At 46.7% G+C, this 19,485-nt stretch overlaps 1 protein-coding gene across 1 annotated transcript in view; it reads right to left on the bottom strand.

The window, feature by feature from the left end:
* SCN10A (sodium voltage-gated channel alpha subunit 10) overlaps positions 1-10,778 on the bottom strand; it is an 82,845-nt gene extending 72,067 nt beyond the window's left edge. Inside the window, exon 1 of the mRNA XM_084754935.1 lies at positions 10,600-10,778. Within this exon, the coding sequence (XP_084611061.1) occupies positions 10,600-10,727 (128 nt within the window). The 5' untranslated portion in view covers positions 10,728-10,778. The remainder of the gene's footprint in view (positions 1-10,599) is intronic.
* Positions 10,779-19,485: the final 8,707 nt, after the last annotated feature.

Raw genomic sequence — 19,485 nt, 5'->3', positions numbered from 1 at the left:
GCATGTACTTCTGCAGGTTAGAAGGGAGCATTGGATCACATTATAGATGGTTGTGAGCCACCACATGGTTGCTGGGAATTGAACTCAGGACCTCCAGAAGAGCAGACAATGCTCTTAACTGCTGAGCCATCTCTCCAGCCACTAGATGTGATTTTTAAATGTATGTCTGATGTCAGTTTCCTTATGCTTTTTCAGGCAGTGAAAGAAATATTAGGTAACAGGAAGGAGTCAGATTGAGTCTTCATTCTTCTGTCTGTCTGTCTGTCTGTCTGTCTCACTGCCTGTCTCTCTCTGTGCACACGTGCATGTGTGTAAGTGTGCCATGAAGGCATGCACATGGAGGTCAGATGACAACATCATGTGCACTCCCTGCCTTCCTGTCTCTTTCGCAGCTGTGTACATCAGGCTGTGAGCATCCAGATGCTCCTGTGTCCATCTCCCATCTTCCAGTAGGAACCCTGATATTACAGATGGGTGCACTATGGCATCCAGCTTTGACATGAGTTTTGGGGACCCAAATTCAGGCCTTCAGGTGTGCGTGGCAAGCACTGTAGCTATTTACCACATTCTCTGTGAGTATCGGTTGTTTTATATCATTATTTTACACACACACACACAAAAATGCCTATTCTCTTAAAACTGGGCAGCAGGCTGAGAAGGGCTGATAAAGCTCAGTGAGCCTTATTCTCTGTCGCGGTTTCGTTTCCTCACGTGTTTATCCGCCCCAGCTGGGTTATTGTGTGTTCTCCAACTGTCCCCTGAAGGAAAGACCCTGCTCTCTCTTTATGGTGCGGCCTGCGCATCACTTATATTTGAGACCCAGTGTTCTGGTCACATGGTTTAGGCGTCTATTTTTGTCATCGTTATACTTCAGCAAGCCATCTTTGAAATGGTGATTCGTTTTTGTAAACTGAGATATTATGAAAGGCAACAGCAACAATGGCAGATGGAAAAGCACAAACCACTGACAGGAGAGGAGAGGCCCGTTATTGAAGATCACCCACCATCAATTCCTGGGTAGCCAGTGGGGTCACATAAGTGGGTTTTAAGGACACAAATATGATACGATATTAGAGTTCACTTTCTATTTTACCTTGGAAAATAGTGCATGTATAATTCAATTACACCGTTTTCTTTTGCGTCTGCTGATTAAATGAGAGAACAGTGAAAGACTTCAAGGGACCAAAGAAAAGCATTGCAGGGGATGGAGTGAGCTAAGTGGTCTGTAAAAATGGGTGAGAATGTGGAGTTCCCAGGCGACAGTGAGGCGGAGTGTTAGAGGGACCCAGAGGGAGAGTTTATGGATGACTACCAGCCAGTCTCAACTGTAAGAATAGTCCATATGGGCTGGTGAGATGGGTCAGCACAGAATGTCACTGTCACCAAGGCTGAAGAACTGAGCTAGATCCTTGGGAGCTACGTAGTGAAAGGAGAGAGTCAACTCCTGAAAACTGACCTTGACCTACACACACACACACACACACACACACACACACACACACACATGTACATGAATAAATGCCTTTACAGATCATATAAAACACACACTAGCAAGTTGAATCCAGGCCAGGATCAACTGGAACAATTAAAAACCATGAGCAAACTCACTCATGTAATCTATTCTATTGATAAGATACACGACAGTCTTGATAGATAGGAAAACATTGATTTAAAAACCCCACCACCCAACTGCAACAAAACTCTGAGATGGCAGAGACATGAACCAAGAACCCAACACGTGCCTGGCGAATCATGCTTTCTTGCAGATGAGAACACATTTCTTTCAGGGTGAGGCTTCCTTGCCACCAACTGATTTTTGAACATCAGAATAGTGAGTGTTGCCCAGGCTTTCAGAGGATGCCCTCAGTGACTCTCTGGGAGCCCTGGGGCGTGAGGAGGGCGAGATCCTGCCACTAATCCTTTTCCCTCAGTATAGCTCTAACCTCTTCCTGGTTCTCTTTCTAGCACATCTTCCTCTATAGTTTCCTGTGAACATAAGAAGAGATAAAAATGGGCTTTGTGTGTCTGTGTTGCCCAAGCAGACAGGCAGGCTGGAAGGCAGGCAGAGAGGGAGCTCCCGTTAGCCATAGCTAAAGATTCTGAGAGGCACAGTGGGAAGCTAAGAAAAGAGAAAGGCTTGTGTCTATCAGATAGATTATATCAAGGACGAGACTATTCCATTGGCTTCTGAGTCTTGCCTGGCTACAATTTATTCCCCCACCCCCAACCTCAACACACAAATACACAGCATGGTCTGCGGGGCCTGGATATGTATTCTCTTCTCCTGTGCCAGCAGCAAACAGCCAATGGTCTCCAGTTTGCACTCTGAAGCTCAGCACCAACCTGATGTTTCCACAGGGCAGAGGATACTCAGCCTTGTCCTGGGCTAGAACCAGGCAGGAATAGTTTTGTATCTTTTCATAGTAGTTATGTAAACAGTTCAGTTAATATGGAGCCTAATAAAGACTGTTCTTAATAACCATTCGGAATGAAAGTTGACACAGCTTTGGAATGTAACTTGGAAATGCTGTAAAAATTAAAGTTGGAGTGGCTGGGGCTGTAACTCAGTGGGTAGAGCGCTTACGGAGCACACACAAGCATGAGGCCAACCTCCAACGCTGTGTAAACAGGGCTGGGTAGACCGTGCACGGAATCCCCAGCACTCGGGGGCTGCAGGCAGGCCAATCAGACATTCAGGCCACATAGAGGGCTCAAGGCCAGTCTGCAATACATGAGACCCAGTCTCAAAAAAAAAAATTAATTAAACTATATGCCCCTTAGCCCAGAAACTTCTACTTCTAAAAATTCATCTCTCTAAGATTATTGCATTAGCTGGACAAAGATACGTGCCCAAGGCTATTCACCAAAGAACTGACGACGACACAAGGACTCTTACCATGATTAGAGCTTATCATAGAAAACAGTTCAATTCCGCCTCTCCCGTGCTGGTGAGACATCTGTCCAACTGCTACAAAGCAAACTGATGGATGCTGAGATTTTTTTTTTTAGGTGAAGTTTCACCGAATCTATAGATAAATTTGGGCAGCACTAACAATTTAATAACAGTAATCTTCGTGTCCGTTATCACGAGATATATTTAAATTCATATAAGTACTTTAAAATTTCTCTCAGTAATTTTTTCAGTACAAAGGTCTCAGGCATGTATTTTCTAGCACCATTTGAATCTATTAGGCCCATTTTGCTATTTATTTATTGCCTCTTCTCACCTCTTCTCCAGTTACTAATTTTTCCTTTCTGTTTGCCTGTCAGTTCATCTTATCATCCCTCTAATTCTGTGCCAGCCACCCTTCGGCCTTAGCGGAGAGTAAGGTGCTACACTTCTGAACTGTAAACCACCTCCTGAGTGATTTACGGGACCCTATAGGCTCCGATTAAATTTGTTTTTAATCTTTTCATCCTAAAGATTCTGCAATTTCAGTCTGTGATCGTCTTTCTTACAAGAGTTCTTTAAGAACGGCTTTAAAACAACCGAGTGAAAAGACTTCCTCTTCCCCCCTCCCGTTTCCTCTCATTTCCTTATTTTATTGCAGAATGACAGGAGAATTTGTATTTGCTATTGCTGCATTGTGGAGCTAACCGGGCTGGGCTTTGTGGCTGTTGTTTGTTTTGTTTGGGGATGTGAGGTTAACGTTATGGTCTCGGGGCGATGCAGCCTAGCCCTACTCCTCTGTCTTCACAGACTCTTAACAATCTATCTGTTACATGCAGAGAGAAACTATCCCTTAAATTCTCCAATAGCTTTGCATAGTCACACAGTCCGTTTTTAATACTGTTTCTTTGTCATTCACTGTACAGTTCTAATTTGCCTTGTATTTAGTGTTAGGAGTGTCACGTTTTCTCTGGCTTCCTGCCCTGTGGTGTAAGTTCTACTTTCTCTGTTTCTAGACACGTGGCACCTGCTAGCTTTCTGTCTGTCCTTCCTTACAGGTTTGCCTGTTCTTTTGTTCTGTTTGTTTTGAGTCAGGGTCTGATGTTGCCCAGCCTGGTCTAGAACTGACTTTGGACTGCTGTTTTCCCTGTCTCTGCTTCCTGAGTGCTGGGGTCACAGGCACATGTTACCACACCTGGCTTCCCCCCCCCCTCGTTCTTATTTCATTCTTTTTGTATCATTTTTGTGTGTGGGTGTGTGGATGTATGCCCATGTGTGCAGGCATAGCACATGTGCACATGTGCATGGAGGCCAGAGGTCACCCTCAGCTGTCATTCTTTGGGTGCCATCTAATTTTTCTGGTTTGTTTGTTTTGTTGGGTTTTTTGTTTGTTTGTTTGTTTGTTTTTGTTTTTGAGACAAGGTTTTTCTGTGTAGCCCTGGTTGTCCTAGAACTAGCTCTGTAGCCCGAGCTAGCCTTGAACTCACAGAGATGCACTTGATTTTGCCTCCCGGGTGCTGGGATTAATGACATGCACCACCATGCCTGGCTTCAGTTTTTGTTTTGTTTTGAGTCAGGGTCTCTCTCTGGCCTGGAACTCACTAGGCTAGCTGGCCAGTGAGTTTGGGGATCTGCTTGTCTCTGCCTCCCAACACTGAGATCACAGGCTTGTGGTGCCACACCTAACTTTTTACATGATGCTGAGTTGATAAACAAAAGGGGGAAAATCACTTAACGACCCAAGACCATTAAAACAACAACTTTCACACGCATTCTAGCCACCCCCCATACCTACCCCACCATCGCCCCCAGGTGCAGGCAGAGGACCAGCTTGCAGAAGTGTGTTCTGGGAGGAAGCTCAGGTCATCAGGCTTGGCACCAAGCATCCTGCCCACGGAGCCATCTTGTTGGCCCTTGGTCTTTTGAACCTCTGCCTTTTGGGAAGCAGTGGCATGTGAATGCCTCTCTCCCCCGATTCTGTCTGCCTGCTGCTCCTGGTGTCCCCTCTTCCGGGGGACTCTGGGACTCAGGGGGAAGAATCCCAGGATCTCATATTATACAATCTGCAACACTGCTTAAGGAGAGCCAGTCTGCTCAGGGGCTTGCCACTCCTCCACCCACTTCTGGTCTCCTTCCCTCGCTTGTTTTGACATCTTCGTCCCTGCGTTTCCTTCCCTCCTGCCTTTGTTCTTGTGTTTAGACCGTTCCTATCCGTGCTGTCACTGCGCTGGCATTTTGAGAGAGAGGGTAAAGCATATGCATCCTGTCTTCCGTATTTAACCACAGTCCCCAGGGGACTCCCCAGTGACTCACACTGAGAGGAAAAATGCTTGCGCTAGAAGTTCCCGCACGATAGGAAATCTAAGTGCAGTATCATTTCAGCCATATAGATATGAGCTTTATAATTTACCTTGGCATTATATTCTGGTTTTTTATTATTATTATTATTATTATTATTATTATTATTATTATTATTATTATTATTTTAGTGCTCTCCATTTTATGCAGTGCTCATTTATTTTGTGTTGTTGTTGTTATTGTTTTGTTTTGGGACAATGTCCCACTCTAGCCTAAGCTGGCCTGGAACTCCTTACACATAGAGCAAACTTGCCTTGAATTTGTCATGATCCTCCTGCCTCAGCCTCCCAGGTGCTGGGATCACAGGCTTAATGCTCCTGCTTCCGGGACACAAGTTGTTTTGTTTAAAGGCATCTCACAAGCACGCACAATAAGCAAGTGAGGGGACAGTAGCATGGTCAATATCAAGCGAAGGCTTTGCTCCTCAGTCTAGTTGTAAGCAAATGCCACCAACTGGATGGCTTGAACAACAGGACTTGATTTCCTCATGGTCTGGGAGGCTGGAAAAGGCCCTGGCAGGGTGAGGGCCTGGGGAAGGCGCCCGTGTTAGCTATGGGTGTCTGTCTTTTCCCGCATCGTCACAGAGTGAGGGGAGAAACTGGGGCTTTCTTCTTGTGTAGCGTATAAGGTCTACTTGTCACCCAAACCCTAACGCTGGCCACCTTACCAGGTGTCCCTCAAAGACCCCATATTCAGCACTGTAACATAAAGGGTCAGGATTCCAACTCATGAATTTGGGGACAGGGTACAGTTCTGTGTGACATCTGTCCATGTCCTCGGGTGGAATGTTTCAACACTTTGCAGTCCCTACTGGATTACGTTCTCCTCTGTCTTAGGGGCTCTGTTTCACAGCTTTTGCCTTTTTGTGGCTTATTTCACATTATTTTATTTTATTTTTCAAGAAAGGGTTTCTCTGTTACACAGACCCCTGGCTGTCCTGGACTCTCTTTGTAGACCAGGTTGGCTTCAAACTCACAGCTATCTTCCTGCCCCTGCCCCTGCCCCTGCCCCTGCCCCTGCCCCTGCCCCTGCCCCTGCCCCTGCCCCTGCCTCTGCCACTGCCCCTGCCCCTGCCCCTGCCCCTGCCCCTGCCCCTGCCTCTGCCCCTGCCAGCTGGGATCACAGGCGTGCACCACCTCGCCCAGTTCACTTCAATTTTTAACTCCCATCATGCTGTGGTTTGAATTGTCTCCCCCCAAAACATATGTTTTGACCAGGGATGGTGACAGATCTCTGTAGCTGCAGCACTGACTCCAGTACCTGGGAGACAGTGGCTGGAAGATGGCTCCAGGCTAACCTAAGGGATGTAAAGAACTCAAAGCCAGCCAGGGCTTCATGACACGCTGTCTCAAAACAAAACGTATTTCAAGGATTTAATTCCTCACTTCATATATTTTAAATTGTCTAGGACACTTTTATTTACTAACTTGTATGTGCGTGTACATACATATGCATATGACTGCATGCATCCCATAATATGTGACTGGGGGGTCAAAGGACAATTTTAGTCTCTCCTTCCACTACATGGGTCACAGGGACTGACTCTAGGCCGGCTGGGCAGCAGGTGTCTTTAACCATCTCACCAGATCCCAGTTCATGTATTTACGAGGCGGGTGTTTGGGAGGTAGTTGGATTAGCTGAGGTCATGGGAGTGAGGCCTTTGTGATGGCATCGCAAGGAGGCAGGACTAGGCTGTCATGTTTCCTGTTTCTCGCTGTGCTGGGATGCCACAGGATGGCCCTCACCAGAGGCCATGGAGGTGCTGACATCCTGCTCCAGGATTTCCCGTCCTCCATAACTGTGAGTCAACAGGCCTGATGACAATCACTAAGTCTCAGGCATTTTGTTATAACAAGAGGAAGTAGATTAGGTTGACCCCAACGAGAAATTGCCTTCACTTGTTTTCAAGTATAGAATTAAAGGAACCATAGCTATAGAATCCTTTATTTTTTCTCTGCATTCTGTTCTTAAGACTCATTCCTATTCTTCTATGGATCACGTTAGCTACATTCATTGTTATAAATTATCCAATTTATAATATAACATTTAACGCACTAGGCAGTTACGGACAGTTGGGTTCTCTCCGGTTCTCACTGTAAGAGGAATGTCACAGGCTTCCTCAAGGCTAGGTTTTGGTGCCCACAGGTAGGAATTTGGTTGTGTGTGGACATCTGAGTATAACAAAAGAGCACAGTGTACACATGTCTTTCCTCTTTACTTACTGGCAGCCAGTGCCATCGAACGTATTCCAAATCTATGCTGTACCCACCACTGGCACAACTGCCTCCAGTTCCCCGTATCCTTCCAGATGCTTGGAATGGCCACACTTCAGGTATTTTCCTTGCATGACAAGTGCCAATAATCTCTCATCGTAATTTTAATTTTGCCCTCTTCAATAAAAAAAAAAAAAATTAAAACCTTTCATGAGCTAATAGAACAGTTGGGATTCTGCTTATTCAAAATTTGCTTTATTTCTCTAAAATGGATTGGGCTGTCATGTTTTTAAAGTTTGACTTTTGGAGAAGGGGTGTGACTCTGAGTGTAAGTTCTTCTCAGAGCTGTGCTGGCATGGGCATCTTATTTCTCCTAAGGGTATCTTCTGGGGTAGTGGATCTTTCAACCTGTGGGGTGCAACCCTTTCAGGGGTCACAGGGTCGCCTAAGACCACCTGGAGACACAAATATTTACATTATGATCCATAGCTAGCAAAGTTACAGTTATGAAGTAACAATGAAAATAATTTTATGGTTGTGGGTCACCACAGCATAAGGAGTTGTATTAAAGGTTCACAGCATTAGGAAGGTTAAGAGCTAGAGAGATAGCTCAACAATTGTAAGCATTTGATGGGGTTTTTTTGTTGTTGTTGTTGTTGTTTTCCCACTGCCAAGACAGGGTTTCTCTTGTAGGCCTAGCTGTCCTTGGACTCACTTTATAGACCAGGATGGCGCCTCGAACTCACAGAGATCCATCTGCCTCTGCCTCCTGAGTGCTGGGATGAAAGGTGTGCGCCACCACGCCTGTCCTTACAACAACCTGGGCTACCAGCACCCATTTCAGACAGCGCAGAACCATCTGTAGCTTCAACTCCAGGGGATCCCATGCCCTCTACTGGCCTCTGTGGGCACTGCACACCTATGCTCACACCTACACAAATAATAAATCTTAGTTATCACCCGGTGAACAAAAACTCTTAGTTTTAGTTCTTTTCCTCCTAGTTAGTGTTTCTTGTGCCATGTGCAATAAGATATTCCTTGCCTTAGAGCATGAAAGCATTCCTCTGGCTCCTTTTTTCCCTCCTAAGACTTTACACATTTGGAATTCACAAAGAAAGTTAAGTGTGACTCCACGGAGAACCAACTCTGCTGTGTGGTACTGATGTACTTATTTAGCTTAATTATTCCACCCGGTCTCCTGACTTTTCATACTCCTCTGCCACAGACTGACCTTCCCTGCTGTTCGGTGGCGTGGCCTTTCCCACAGAATAAATGCCTGCACACACATGCTACTCTGTTTAGAGTCTGGCTAACCTCACAGCAATGGCTTCGGAGGCAGCTTGACCCCAGTGGGGTGATTTCTTCTCCCTCCTTTTCCTTCCTCAGAACCATCTTGGCTGTAATTTACTTTGTGTCTCCACATACATTTTAGAGTCAGTTTGCCATAAATGCTTGTTGAGACTGCTTTGGAAATCATACTAAATCGATTAGTCATCTCCACAGTTCTACGATATTGAGACTTGGAGTCTGGCAACATGGCATTATCTCCCCATTTGGGGGGGGGTTGTTTCTGTAATTTACTTAATGCTTTGATAGTCTTTTTTTCTAGAAGCTTGATATTTTGAACTGTCAGCCTAAATGATACTTCAAGAATTATTTTATATTCAGGTTGCTGCTGCTACATACATATATAACTGATTAATATATATTTAGTCACACAACTATCTTGAGGTGCAGCCTTACTAATTCCACAAGACTCTAAAGATCCACTTTACTAATTATTTATGCACACACATGTGTGTCTGGTGTGTGTGTCTACTGCACGTGAGTGCAGATGCACATGGAGGCCAAAAGAGGGCGCTGGGTCCCCTGGAGCTGGCTTCCATGGACACTTGCTGTCACACGCTCGAGAACACACAATAGACAGGTGCAAGCTGCCCAGTAGGAGTGCTGGGAGCTAACTCTGGTCCTCTGCACAAGAGGCCCTGCTGAGGCAGCTTCTAACGCTAATAGTTTCTCTCTGGGTTATGCTAGCTATTTTACGTACTCTGCATAGTTATCTGTAAGTTACAGCATGTTTGGTTATTTTCTTGCCCATGAACTTTACTTTTTTATTCTTACTACACTGGCCAGGACCTCTTCTATGAAACTGAACTGACGAGGATAGACATCTCTGATATTTACCTTCCCCCTTTGGTCTCAAAGTGAGAGAGCTCCACGCTCACAATTAAGTGTGATATATGGACACCCTTTCTGGAGGGCACTACTTTTTGAAGAATTAATACTTCTTAATCACAGTGCGACAATTTCTCTTTGCTGCAACTCTTCTAAGAGTTTTGAAATCATAAATGGAAAGTGAACTTTATCAAACGGAGTTTCCAGTATCCGTTAAAATGGCCACACAATTTCCCCTCCTTTTGCTGTATTAATAGAGATGGAGTGTCTTTTCTATTGCAGTGTGTGTTGCTTTTCGAGTTAGCAAGAGTGAACAGTGGGAAGAGAGAGCACTTCTCAGAGACCCTGTTGCTACACCTGAGGGCTCAAGCAAGGGCAGAGACACCTGCCCTGTCTGTGATGATCCATCTGTTTTTAGAAAATGCTTCTGCTCCGAAACCAAAGAGGTTTAGTCTGCCAGCCAGAGGCACGGGACCCCTAGCCGTGTTACACCTGAGCCTGGACAGCCTCACTCATGTCTCAGACCCTGAGCAGGGACAGCTTACACGGCCTCACTCATGTCACAGCATGTGAACATGCTGCTCACACTTCTTCCTGAGTTTGTTCCCACCTCTTCAAGTGTAGGTCTTCCCGGAATTTCATTCTCACATGCTGTGTGTGTGTGTGTGTGTGTGTGTGTGTGTGTGTGTGTCTGGGAGGACTCACCTGCCCAGGGCATTGGAACAGAATGAAATCAGATACTGTAGGCATCAGTTTTAAAAGGCTGATAACCACTGACCCTCACTGTCTTGAGTGAATTTAGGGACAAGGCACAGAGATGAAACCTGACCATTGCCAAGTCAGATAGGCAACAGAACTCAGACACATCCAAACAGAAGCTGGCATGGAAAACAAAAGGGAAAGGCTACAAAGAAAGAGAGTACATCGGAGAGAAGGCACAAGCATGGTGGCGATTTTACTCACTCGATTTTCTCCGGAAGCTCGTTGTGGGCCATGCACACACAGTTGATCAAAATGGTACCGGTAATGAAAATGGAGAACCAGCTGTGAGTACACGTCAAGGAGAAGTGAGAGCTTGCCATCAGCTCCATCAGATTACCCTGCTGCTGAGTGAGAAGTTTGCAGCTCAGCTAACATCAGCTTTGTGGTCGTGTCCTGCAGTTGCTGCTCAGTGTAGAGTGCCCAGCCCATGCTGAGAGCTCTGTCTTTATTACAAATTGCAGAAGGAGTTGTAACAGCAGTAATGAGAGTGTTGGGTACTGAACCCGAGGCCTCGTACTAGGCAAATACTTCACCATGGAGCCAAATCCCCAAACCCTGTCCAAATTATGCCAAAAGCCACTCACCTACGGGTAGCATTTATCATTTACATGTAGGATCTGAGCAAACAGCGTGATGTGTCTTAAATAGCCTTTCTGAATCATGCGGCATCGTGCAGCCTGGTAGCCATAGTTACCAGGTGGAGGGCATTACTTCTTATGAAACTCGATTTAGTTGGATTGTTTTCCTCAGCTGAGCTCAACCACACTGAAGCAATGGTCTTTGCGTAGGGATGGCCAAAGAAGGCTCCGGGAAGGGAAAGGCCTGGCTCTGGAAGGAGAATGGGACAGGATTAGCCAGAGAGAGACTCTTAGGAGTGGAGGCTCCGCTGAGGGATACCTGAGAATGGGAGGAGGCTGAAGGGAAGGTGGGTGCTGCGCAGGAGTAAATAGATGGAGGGAGGGAGAGTCTGAGAGCAGAGCGCTCACAGGACTGAGTGAGCTCCTATCGTCCTGGCCAGAAGCTTCAGCCCCAGGGGAAGGCTGGTACCCATCCCTCATCACCACCACTCAGCAGATATCCTACAGATGCCTTTCATGTCTTTGTGTTACAGTGACTTGGGAAAACACATATATATATTGAACGGGGGAAATTCTGCTAACAAAACCACATCTTCTCATTGATTTACAATTAGGAAATATGGCCACATGGGGGGAAACAGCCTAAGCACGAAAATTAAAATTGTATCTTCAGTCCCACAAACCTCTACAAGCTGTGCGGTATCTCACGACTGTGAAGGCATCCACAAAGAGGTGGTGACTGGAGTTATAACTTTGAATGAAATATTATTAGACTGAGGTTTCCGTACCACGAAGAGTCTCGTTTGGGGCTGTAGTGACCAAGCTGGTAGGATCAAGGACATCCGAGCACTCTGTGTGAGGAGACCGCCCTCAACAGGCTTCCGTCCAGCTCGGACTCCACCAGGTAATCAGTTACTCACCAGATCTCAAGACCGAAAGACTATTCGTCGGTCACTTGGCTGTTGATAAAGATTTTATTTCTAATTAGCTGTTGCTTACTTATCTCCACATAAATCAGCTGGAATCCACAGAGGATGCTTTGTGCGTTGGCTATTTCTCTTTATCGGGTGTTCTGTGTTACTGTTTATCTCCTCTTTTAAAACATAAAATGTAGTTTTGGTGAGCAGTGTATTTTTTTAAAAAACTTTTATTCTTCTCTCATATATTATATCTCGACTGCAATTTTCCCTCTCTCTTCTCCCTCTAAGTCTCTTCCCCCCTTCCCTCTCCCCCAGACTGATCCCCTCCACCTCCCCTCAGAGACTAGCAGGGATATCAATCCAACACAGTCTAACAAGCAAAGTGAGACCAGGTGCACATCATTACATCAGGGCTGGATGAGGAGGCCCAAGAGGAAGATAAACAGCTGGATGGAGAAAGTGTGCTTAACATCTTGAATCTCAGTCACACTTTTAAAAAAATATTTAAAAAATAGAAACTCATATTTGTTTTATGCAGAAAAAATAATTTATAGAGTAAATAAACTATAATAAAATGGTTTCGTATAGTTTTAAACAGAAGAAAACCTGGAAAAAACTCAGGTTACCAAGCTCTTGCCTGAACACAACTTTCAAAAAAATTGCTCTATAAAATAGGCCAAAGCAAAAGATGTTTCCAGTGGCTAGTCATGCCTAGTCCTAGCACACCTGAGGCCAGTGGAACTTAGAAGAAAGCCCAACTTTCCCACCTACTGCTTCAAAGAAGGAACATAGTGGAGTCTTTTTTATGCAAAACTGGGTCTTTCTGCTTCAATGCCCAGAAGTTGAATTCAAATGTATTTAAAAAAAAAAAAAAAAAAGCAACATTTTGCCAGAGTAGAGATGGCCCACTGAGAGAATTATTACCCTAATCTGTGTTCATTCACTTGCTGTCTACTTCCTTGCTGAAGATGCTGCCCTTGAGATGTTGGAGGCTGGACCTCTCCACTAGCTGTGTGACCCTGGGACACTTCTGAAATGCCTCGGAGTGTTGGTTTCTTTGGCTGTAAAACAGGGCGCTGCTAATCCTTTCCCAGGCTCTTGTACCTATGACAGTGTTGACACTTGGGAAGTAGTTAGCCATTGGGGGGCCTGCTATTATCATGAAGTATTCTGAAGAATCTAAAAATCCACGATTCAATTCAGAAAATGGAGCTCCTGCTGAGCGGCCATAAAGATAACCACAGCAAGAGGAAATGGACAGTTCATCATCAAGTAGTGTAGTGAGACAGTGAGTGTGGGGCAGGCTCTCTCTGCCAGGCTTCCCAGCTCAGGTACCATTGGGCAGTTTCCTAGGCTGCTCCGCAGTGGCTGGGGTTGGCCAGGGAAAGAGTGGTTCTCTCTTTACTAACCCACGCTTGGGTACAGAGGCTAGCTACCATCTGTCATGCAACGGGGCAAGGCTGTTCTGAAGATGAACTTCCTGGAAGCCAGGGCTGTGCACAGAGGTAACCGGTGGGCAGCCCGGTCCTCATATGGGTCCCTTAATAAGAGGAGCATGGGCCGCCTCTGACGTGGACTCTGTTGCCTGCTTTTCCATCACTTTCCTCTGGCAGGGCTACCTCACCCGACCACAGAGGAAGAGGGCGTGCTCAGTCCTGATGTGACTTGATATGCTGTGTGGGTGGGTAGGGAATGCGCCCCCCTTCTCTGAGGAATAGGGAAGCGGGGATAGGGGAAAAAGAGAGGGAAGGTGGGACTGGGAGGAGAGGAGAGAGAGGGCTATAACCAGTATATAAACTGAATAATTAATTTTTTTTAAAAAAGCATAACTGTGCAAAGGATACGAGTGGACAGACACTTTGATGGCCGTTCTTCTGATCAAGTTGAAAGGACTGAAGAGCCACAGGGCCCAGGTGGCACTGAACCTGGAAATGGTCCTGCCTTTATCCAACACCATGAACGTCTGGAACAAAGCAAAGCAGAGAAACAAGAATAGAGGTGGCCCTCCTCTTAGGGCCACGACCATGGCTCACTGACCATCGAGTGGAGGCATCAGTGGCCACGTCCACAAGAACCTGGACTCCACGGCTGACTGTATACCAAGGCAAGCCCACTGAGCGTGCTTCATGGACAGCGGCTTCACTCAAGGGCTGGATGTATGCAGCATGCCCAGGGCCGGGTTCTGACGTGTGTGTGTGTGTGTGTGTGTGTGTGTGTGTGTGTGTGTGTGTGTGTTGATCAGACAGGAGTCAACCTCCAGTGTCATTCCTTGGGAGCCTTCCACCTGTATTTTGTTTGTTTGTTTTGTTTTTTGAGACAGTCTCTCAGTGTCCTGGAGCTCACTGAGAAGGCTAGGTTGGCCAGACAGTGAACCCCAGGAACCTCCCCTCCTCCCCTCCCTTCTCCTTCCCCTCCTCCTCTCCCTCCTACTCCTCTTCCTCCTCTGAAGGAGAGAAAAACATGTTTTTGTTTAGATCACAAGTGGGGGGATGAGAAAAAGACTTGTGTGAGAGCAGGTGATGTTTTTATCCCCTTAGAAGTCGAACCACCATGTGGAGGAGATTGGTTATTAAGCAGCTGAAAAACATCCTTGAACAAATGCTGAGAGGAGGTGTAAACATGAGCCAGAAACAAGAGGCGGGGGCTTTGGAGACTTGGGATAGTTTTGGCTGTTCATCGCTCCACTTTGAGACGCTCCTAGAGAGAACGGCTCAAGGGAAGGCTTCAGGGCTCCGGGCTCCGGCTGAGGTTCTAGGTTCTGGTCGCTCTAGGTTCCAGCAGAAGAAATTCTGCTGATTATGCCAGGAGATTCGTTCCTCAGAACTGATATCCTTACAGTTTTGTTATTGTATTCTTTAATCCTCTTTTCCTATTGTTTAGGTTAGTTGGGTTATAACTGAGGTACTCTTGGTTAATAAGTTCATAATAAAATATATTTGTTAAGAAAATTGAGCCCATACTCCTCCTCCTCCAGACTGAGATTACAGGCATGTTCCACTAGGCCCAGCTGGTTTTTCTCACATGTGTTCAATGGATCAAACTCAGATCCCCACGGTTGCTTAGCAGAAACGTTACCAACAGTCATCTCCCAGCTCCAGCATTTAACTTCTGTGTGACTTGAGGACCCTGGTCCTGTGATGCTCTGCTTTCTACTACCTGGATCTCAGCTCTACCCCATCCCAGTTCTCTCCTCTGTGCACTTAGGAGGGGTGAATTCTTGGGAAGAGAGAGAAAGGGAAAAGGCAGCCCTATGGATTTTTATCTCTTCTACAAACTATCTACAATGGCTTGTCCCCACTCCTTGTCATCCCAAAACACATACTTACCATGTTCTGGCTACGTTGAACATCTAAGGTGCAGCACACACACACACACACACACACACACACACACACACACTATGTACAATATCATGTTTGTATGTATACAACCTGTGTATACATCCTGTGATGGCCAGTGTTGTCACCTTGGCACAATCTAGAATTTCCCAGGAAGAGACCCTCAGTAGTGGTTGTCTGGATTGGCTTGGCCTGTCGGCATGCCTGGACAGGGGATTGCCGTGGTCATGTTAACTAAGGTGAGAAGACCCAATCACTGTGGGTGGTGCTATCCCCAGGCAGAGAGCCCAACTGTGTAAGGGAAGAGAGGGCAAGCTGAACAGTAGTGCACACATATCCACCACACTCGTCTTCCGACTACACACACAATGTGACAAGCTACTCAAGATCCTGCTGCCGTGGCTTTGCTGCCATGATGGGGTGGAGCCTGGAGCTACAAGCTGATAAATCCTTTCTCCCTTGAGTTGCTTATGTCAGAGCACTTTATCACCACAACATGAAGGAAAGCAGGACACACATCATATTAGAAATGAAAAACTTCCAGTGGCTGTTGTTGAGATGTTGCTCCCTTGGTTACCACCGTATGCTCACAAGACGGTGTGAGTAAGAGACAGGTGATGGCAAACTATTAATTGGCAGTTTTGACTTTAGTAACCCATGACAGAGCTTGGGAGACTCCAGGGTCTCTAAGACCATATGTTAGAGAACCCTGGCTTAAGGCAGCCCTCTCTCAACCTCAAAATGCTGGCTCTTGATATACAAAGAGGGCTAATACCTCCAGAGGCCCTAGGCTGTGTCTCATCCATAGGAGCAAACAACTCACAGAGTTCCTAAAGATTGAGAGAGAGAGGTGCATTCAACTTGTTTTATGTCATCTTATTCTTTAGTAAGCAGCCACTTCCCATGGGGTTGAGGACCTCTGGGCTGAATGCAGATGTTCCCAGGGGCAGCTCTTACCCGGTGTGTGCTGTAGAAAGGGTCAAGGTCCTCCAGGGGCTCCCCAACCAGTTCAGCAGGGAGTTCACCATAGAACCTGGGCAACTGGTTACAGGCTTTCAGGTCCAGCTGCGGTCTGGGCTTCTCATCCTTGTCCTTGTGCCATCTGGGCTTAGTTCTGACCTTCTTGGCACCACTGAGGGCAGCGATTCGTTTCTCAATCTCTGCCAGCGACTCTGGGGTAAACCGTCGGAAGTTGTTAGCTCCCATGGACGCAAAGGGGAGCTCCATCTTTTCATTCTTCCTGGGGAAGCATTCACACTCTTACAGGAGAAAAATAACCACAGAGATGACAGTTTGTCCATGGGATCTCTCCCTTCATCGCCCCTCCCTGATTGCTAGAACAGCCCCCCAACTCCCCACCCCCACCCCCACCCTTTGTCTCCGGCTCCTGAATGTCATAGTTGTCTCCCGGCCCCAACACTAAATTCTGTCCTCAGCAGGCCCTCTACAAAATCCAGGTACCACTGGTGTGTCTTTGCTCTCTCTGTACAACAAAGCCATTGCCTCTTCCTTCACTTTGTAACAAGCCCCGTTCATTTCCTACAAACTAGCTTTATACAGTTTGCCATCTTTCCTCATCTGCAGAGTTGCTCAAATACAGCCTGCCCCTGGCCTCACTGAAGACTTTGGCACCTGATCTCTACTTAAGTCTCCCCTCCTTTCTGACCCCAGCCTTTTATCTGCTGCTATTTTTTTTTTCTGTAGTTCTCCCTTGCCTTTGGATCTCAGTGTCCACAGCAGGGGAGTTTTCTTCCTAACCACATTAGACTAGACTGCCCCGCTTAACTCCCACGCCCACGTCGACCCAGAGAAGTTGAGCTCGGTTTCCATTGAACTTGGGCTGCTCTGGCTTTGAGCTGGCAACCAAGAAGACAGGTACAGTCTGGGAATCAGCTGGATTCTCTAGTTGGCGGTTTCCTCTAGTCTGAGATTTCACTCCTATGTCTTTGCTGACAGACTGTTCTCTGTCTTTTCACAGAGAAAGCCAAACGCCATGTTTTCTAATTGATGAAGAAAACCAGATCTCCAAAATTTCGACTCACCTACGTTCACAGCCTCCCTTCCTCATCCTGTCTTTTGAGAGTGTCACCTCCTCATCCCTTCCAGGGTCAGTCCTTGCCTTCCCCTTCAGATATTACCCCCCATCCCTGCCCTCTCCTCTCCCTGGATTCTTCCTATCAGCACTTAGAGATACTTAACACTCTCTCTCTCTCTCTCTCTCTCTCTCTCTCTCTCTCTCTGTCTCTCTCTCTCTGTCTCTCTCTCTGTGTCTCTGTCTCTCTCTCTCTCTCTCTGTCTCTCTCTCTCTGTCTCTCTCTCTCTGTCTCTCTCTCTGTGTCTCTGTCTCTGTCTCTCTCTCTCTCTCTCTCTCTCTCTCTCTCTCTCTCTCTCTCTCTCTCTCTTTAGCTTTAGCAATGCTTGTTTGGAGCTGGTGAGCCAGTTCAGTGGATAAAGTTGCTGCTGTGCAGCCTGGTGATCTGAGTTCAGTCCCTGAAACCAATGAAGGAGCAGAAGGAGAGAAACGACCCCGGCAACGCACCCTCTGACCTGCAGACATGTGCCATGGTGCACATCCCCACACACATGCGCAGGCACACACAAGTTAAATTACAAAACTTAAAATGTTTGCTCGGGGCTGGAGAGATAGCTCAAAGGCTGAAGGCATTTGCTGTGCAAGTTGGGAGACCAGAGTTCCATTGCTGAACTTCACACAGAGGCAGAGAGAACAGATTCCACACAGCTGTCCTCTGACCTTTACATGTGTGTATGTGAGTGTGTGCACGCATGCCCCTGCAAGTATTACGTAAAAACATAAACACACGCTTGGTGCGCAGCCTTGTTGAGATTGCCCTGTCTCCAAGCTCATTTCCTGCTGAGTTTCACAAAGGAATTGCTCCCAGTGATGGCCTCCAGTCACTCGGACATCCTTGCAACTTGGCTTTTGCCCTTACCTCACTGAGATGCATCCCTGCCAAAGACACCTTTTGGTGGCTAACTTAGGCCACTGACTGTTCTGGTTCCCTTCTTTTATTTTATTTTACTTATTTTATTTTTAAATATTTATTTATTATGTATACAGTGTTCTGCCTCCATGTGTGCCTGCACTCCAGAAGAGGGCACCATATCACATTACAGATGGTTGTGAGCCACCATGTGGTTTCTGGGAATTGAACTCAGGACCTTTGGAAGAACAGACAGTGCTCTTAACCTCTGAGCCATCTCTCTGGTTCCCTTCTTGATGGTCTTGCTGGCTGTCTTAAGCATCTCCTGCTTGAAATCTTCTCTTGCCCTGGCTGCTGTGACACCTCCTGGGTTCTCCCTTCAGATGCCTGTTCCTTCTCAGCCCCTTCTTCCTCATCTTTCTCTGCAGACTGCTGTCTGTCGGTCTCGGGGTTCCGCTGTGGTCTTTTAAAGAGGAACGGCACCTGCACCACTGTTAATGGCTAGCATCTGTGGAAACCCCATTATGTTCCAGAGTGTGGGCTAAGCGATTTGCACACATTATCACATAACCACTGTGGGATGCTCTCAGGCATTAGCATCAATGTATGAATGTAAAAACAGAGGCAACATCAGACTTTTCCAAGAGGACATTGCTAATAAGGGGTGGAACTTGGATCCGGTCTCATGCCTTCCTCCGGATCATTCTCCTGTCAGTACAGTGGGCCCACTGAGTCTTTGGCCCAGGCCTCACTTCTGAAGGGCCCAGGACACCATTTGGCGTCTCCTCCTGCATGTCTCATGGGCACCTTAAACTTGCCTGCCCCAAACTGAGCCCGTCATCATCCTGCCATTCTTTCTGGCCCCTGACCATCGGTCTATGACCGCCTGGTTCTATGAATGGCCCCACAGAGCTTGGTCCTGTGCCTGTCCACAACCCGGGCCCTTTCTGTCTCTTTCAGAAGCATAACTGTATATGGCTTCTTTCTGTGCCTCTTCTCTCTAACGCTGCAGCCACCAGCCACACCCTAGTGTCTTCTCTAAGTTCATGTGTTGCTTTCCAAGTCTGTTTCCTGTGTCAACAGTTAGTCGGCCCCTTTGTTCTTCCAAGCCCTGAACTCTTCACTGTGAAACACCCGCCTGCTCAGATTCCCATTCCGTGCTTCTGTGACCTTCTACGTTTCTCCATAACACTTACGGTCTGGAATCGCTCTTTCTTTTTCTAGATCCGCTGCGAAGATGTAACTACAGAGAGGCCTGCAAACGCAGTTGCTCTGCTCGGCAGCTGACCTCCTAGAAGGCTTGACATTT

Source organism: Acomys minous (assembly GCF_964271855.1).
Source record: "Acomys minous genome assembly, chromosome: 13".
Lineage (NCBI taxonomy): Eukaryota > Metazoa > Chordata > Mammalia > Rodentia > Muridae > Acomys > Acomys minous.
Note: the sequence above shows the minus strand (reverse complement) of the source record. Positions and strands in the feature narration are given on the sequence as shown.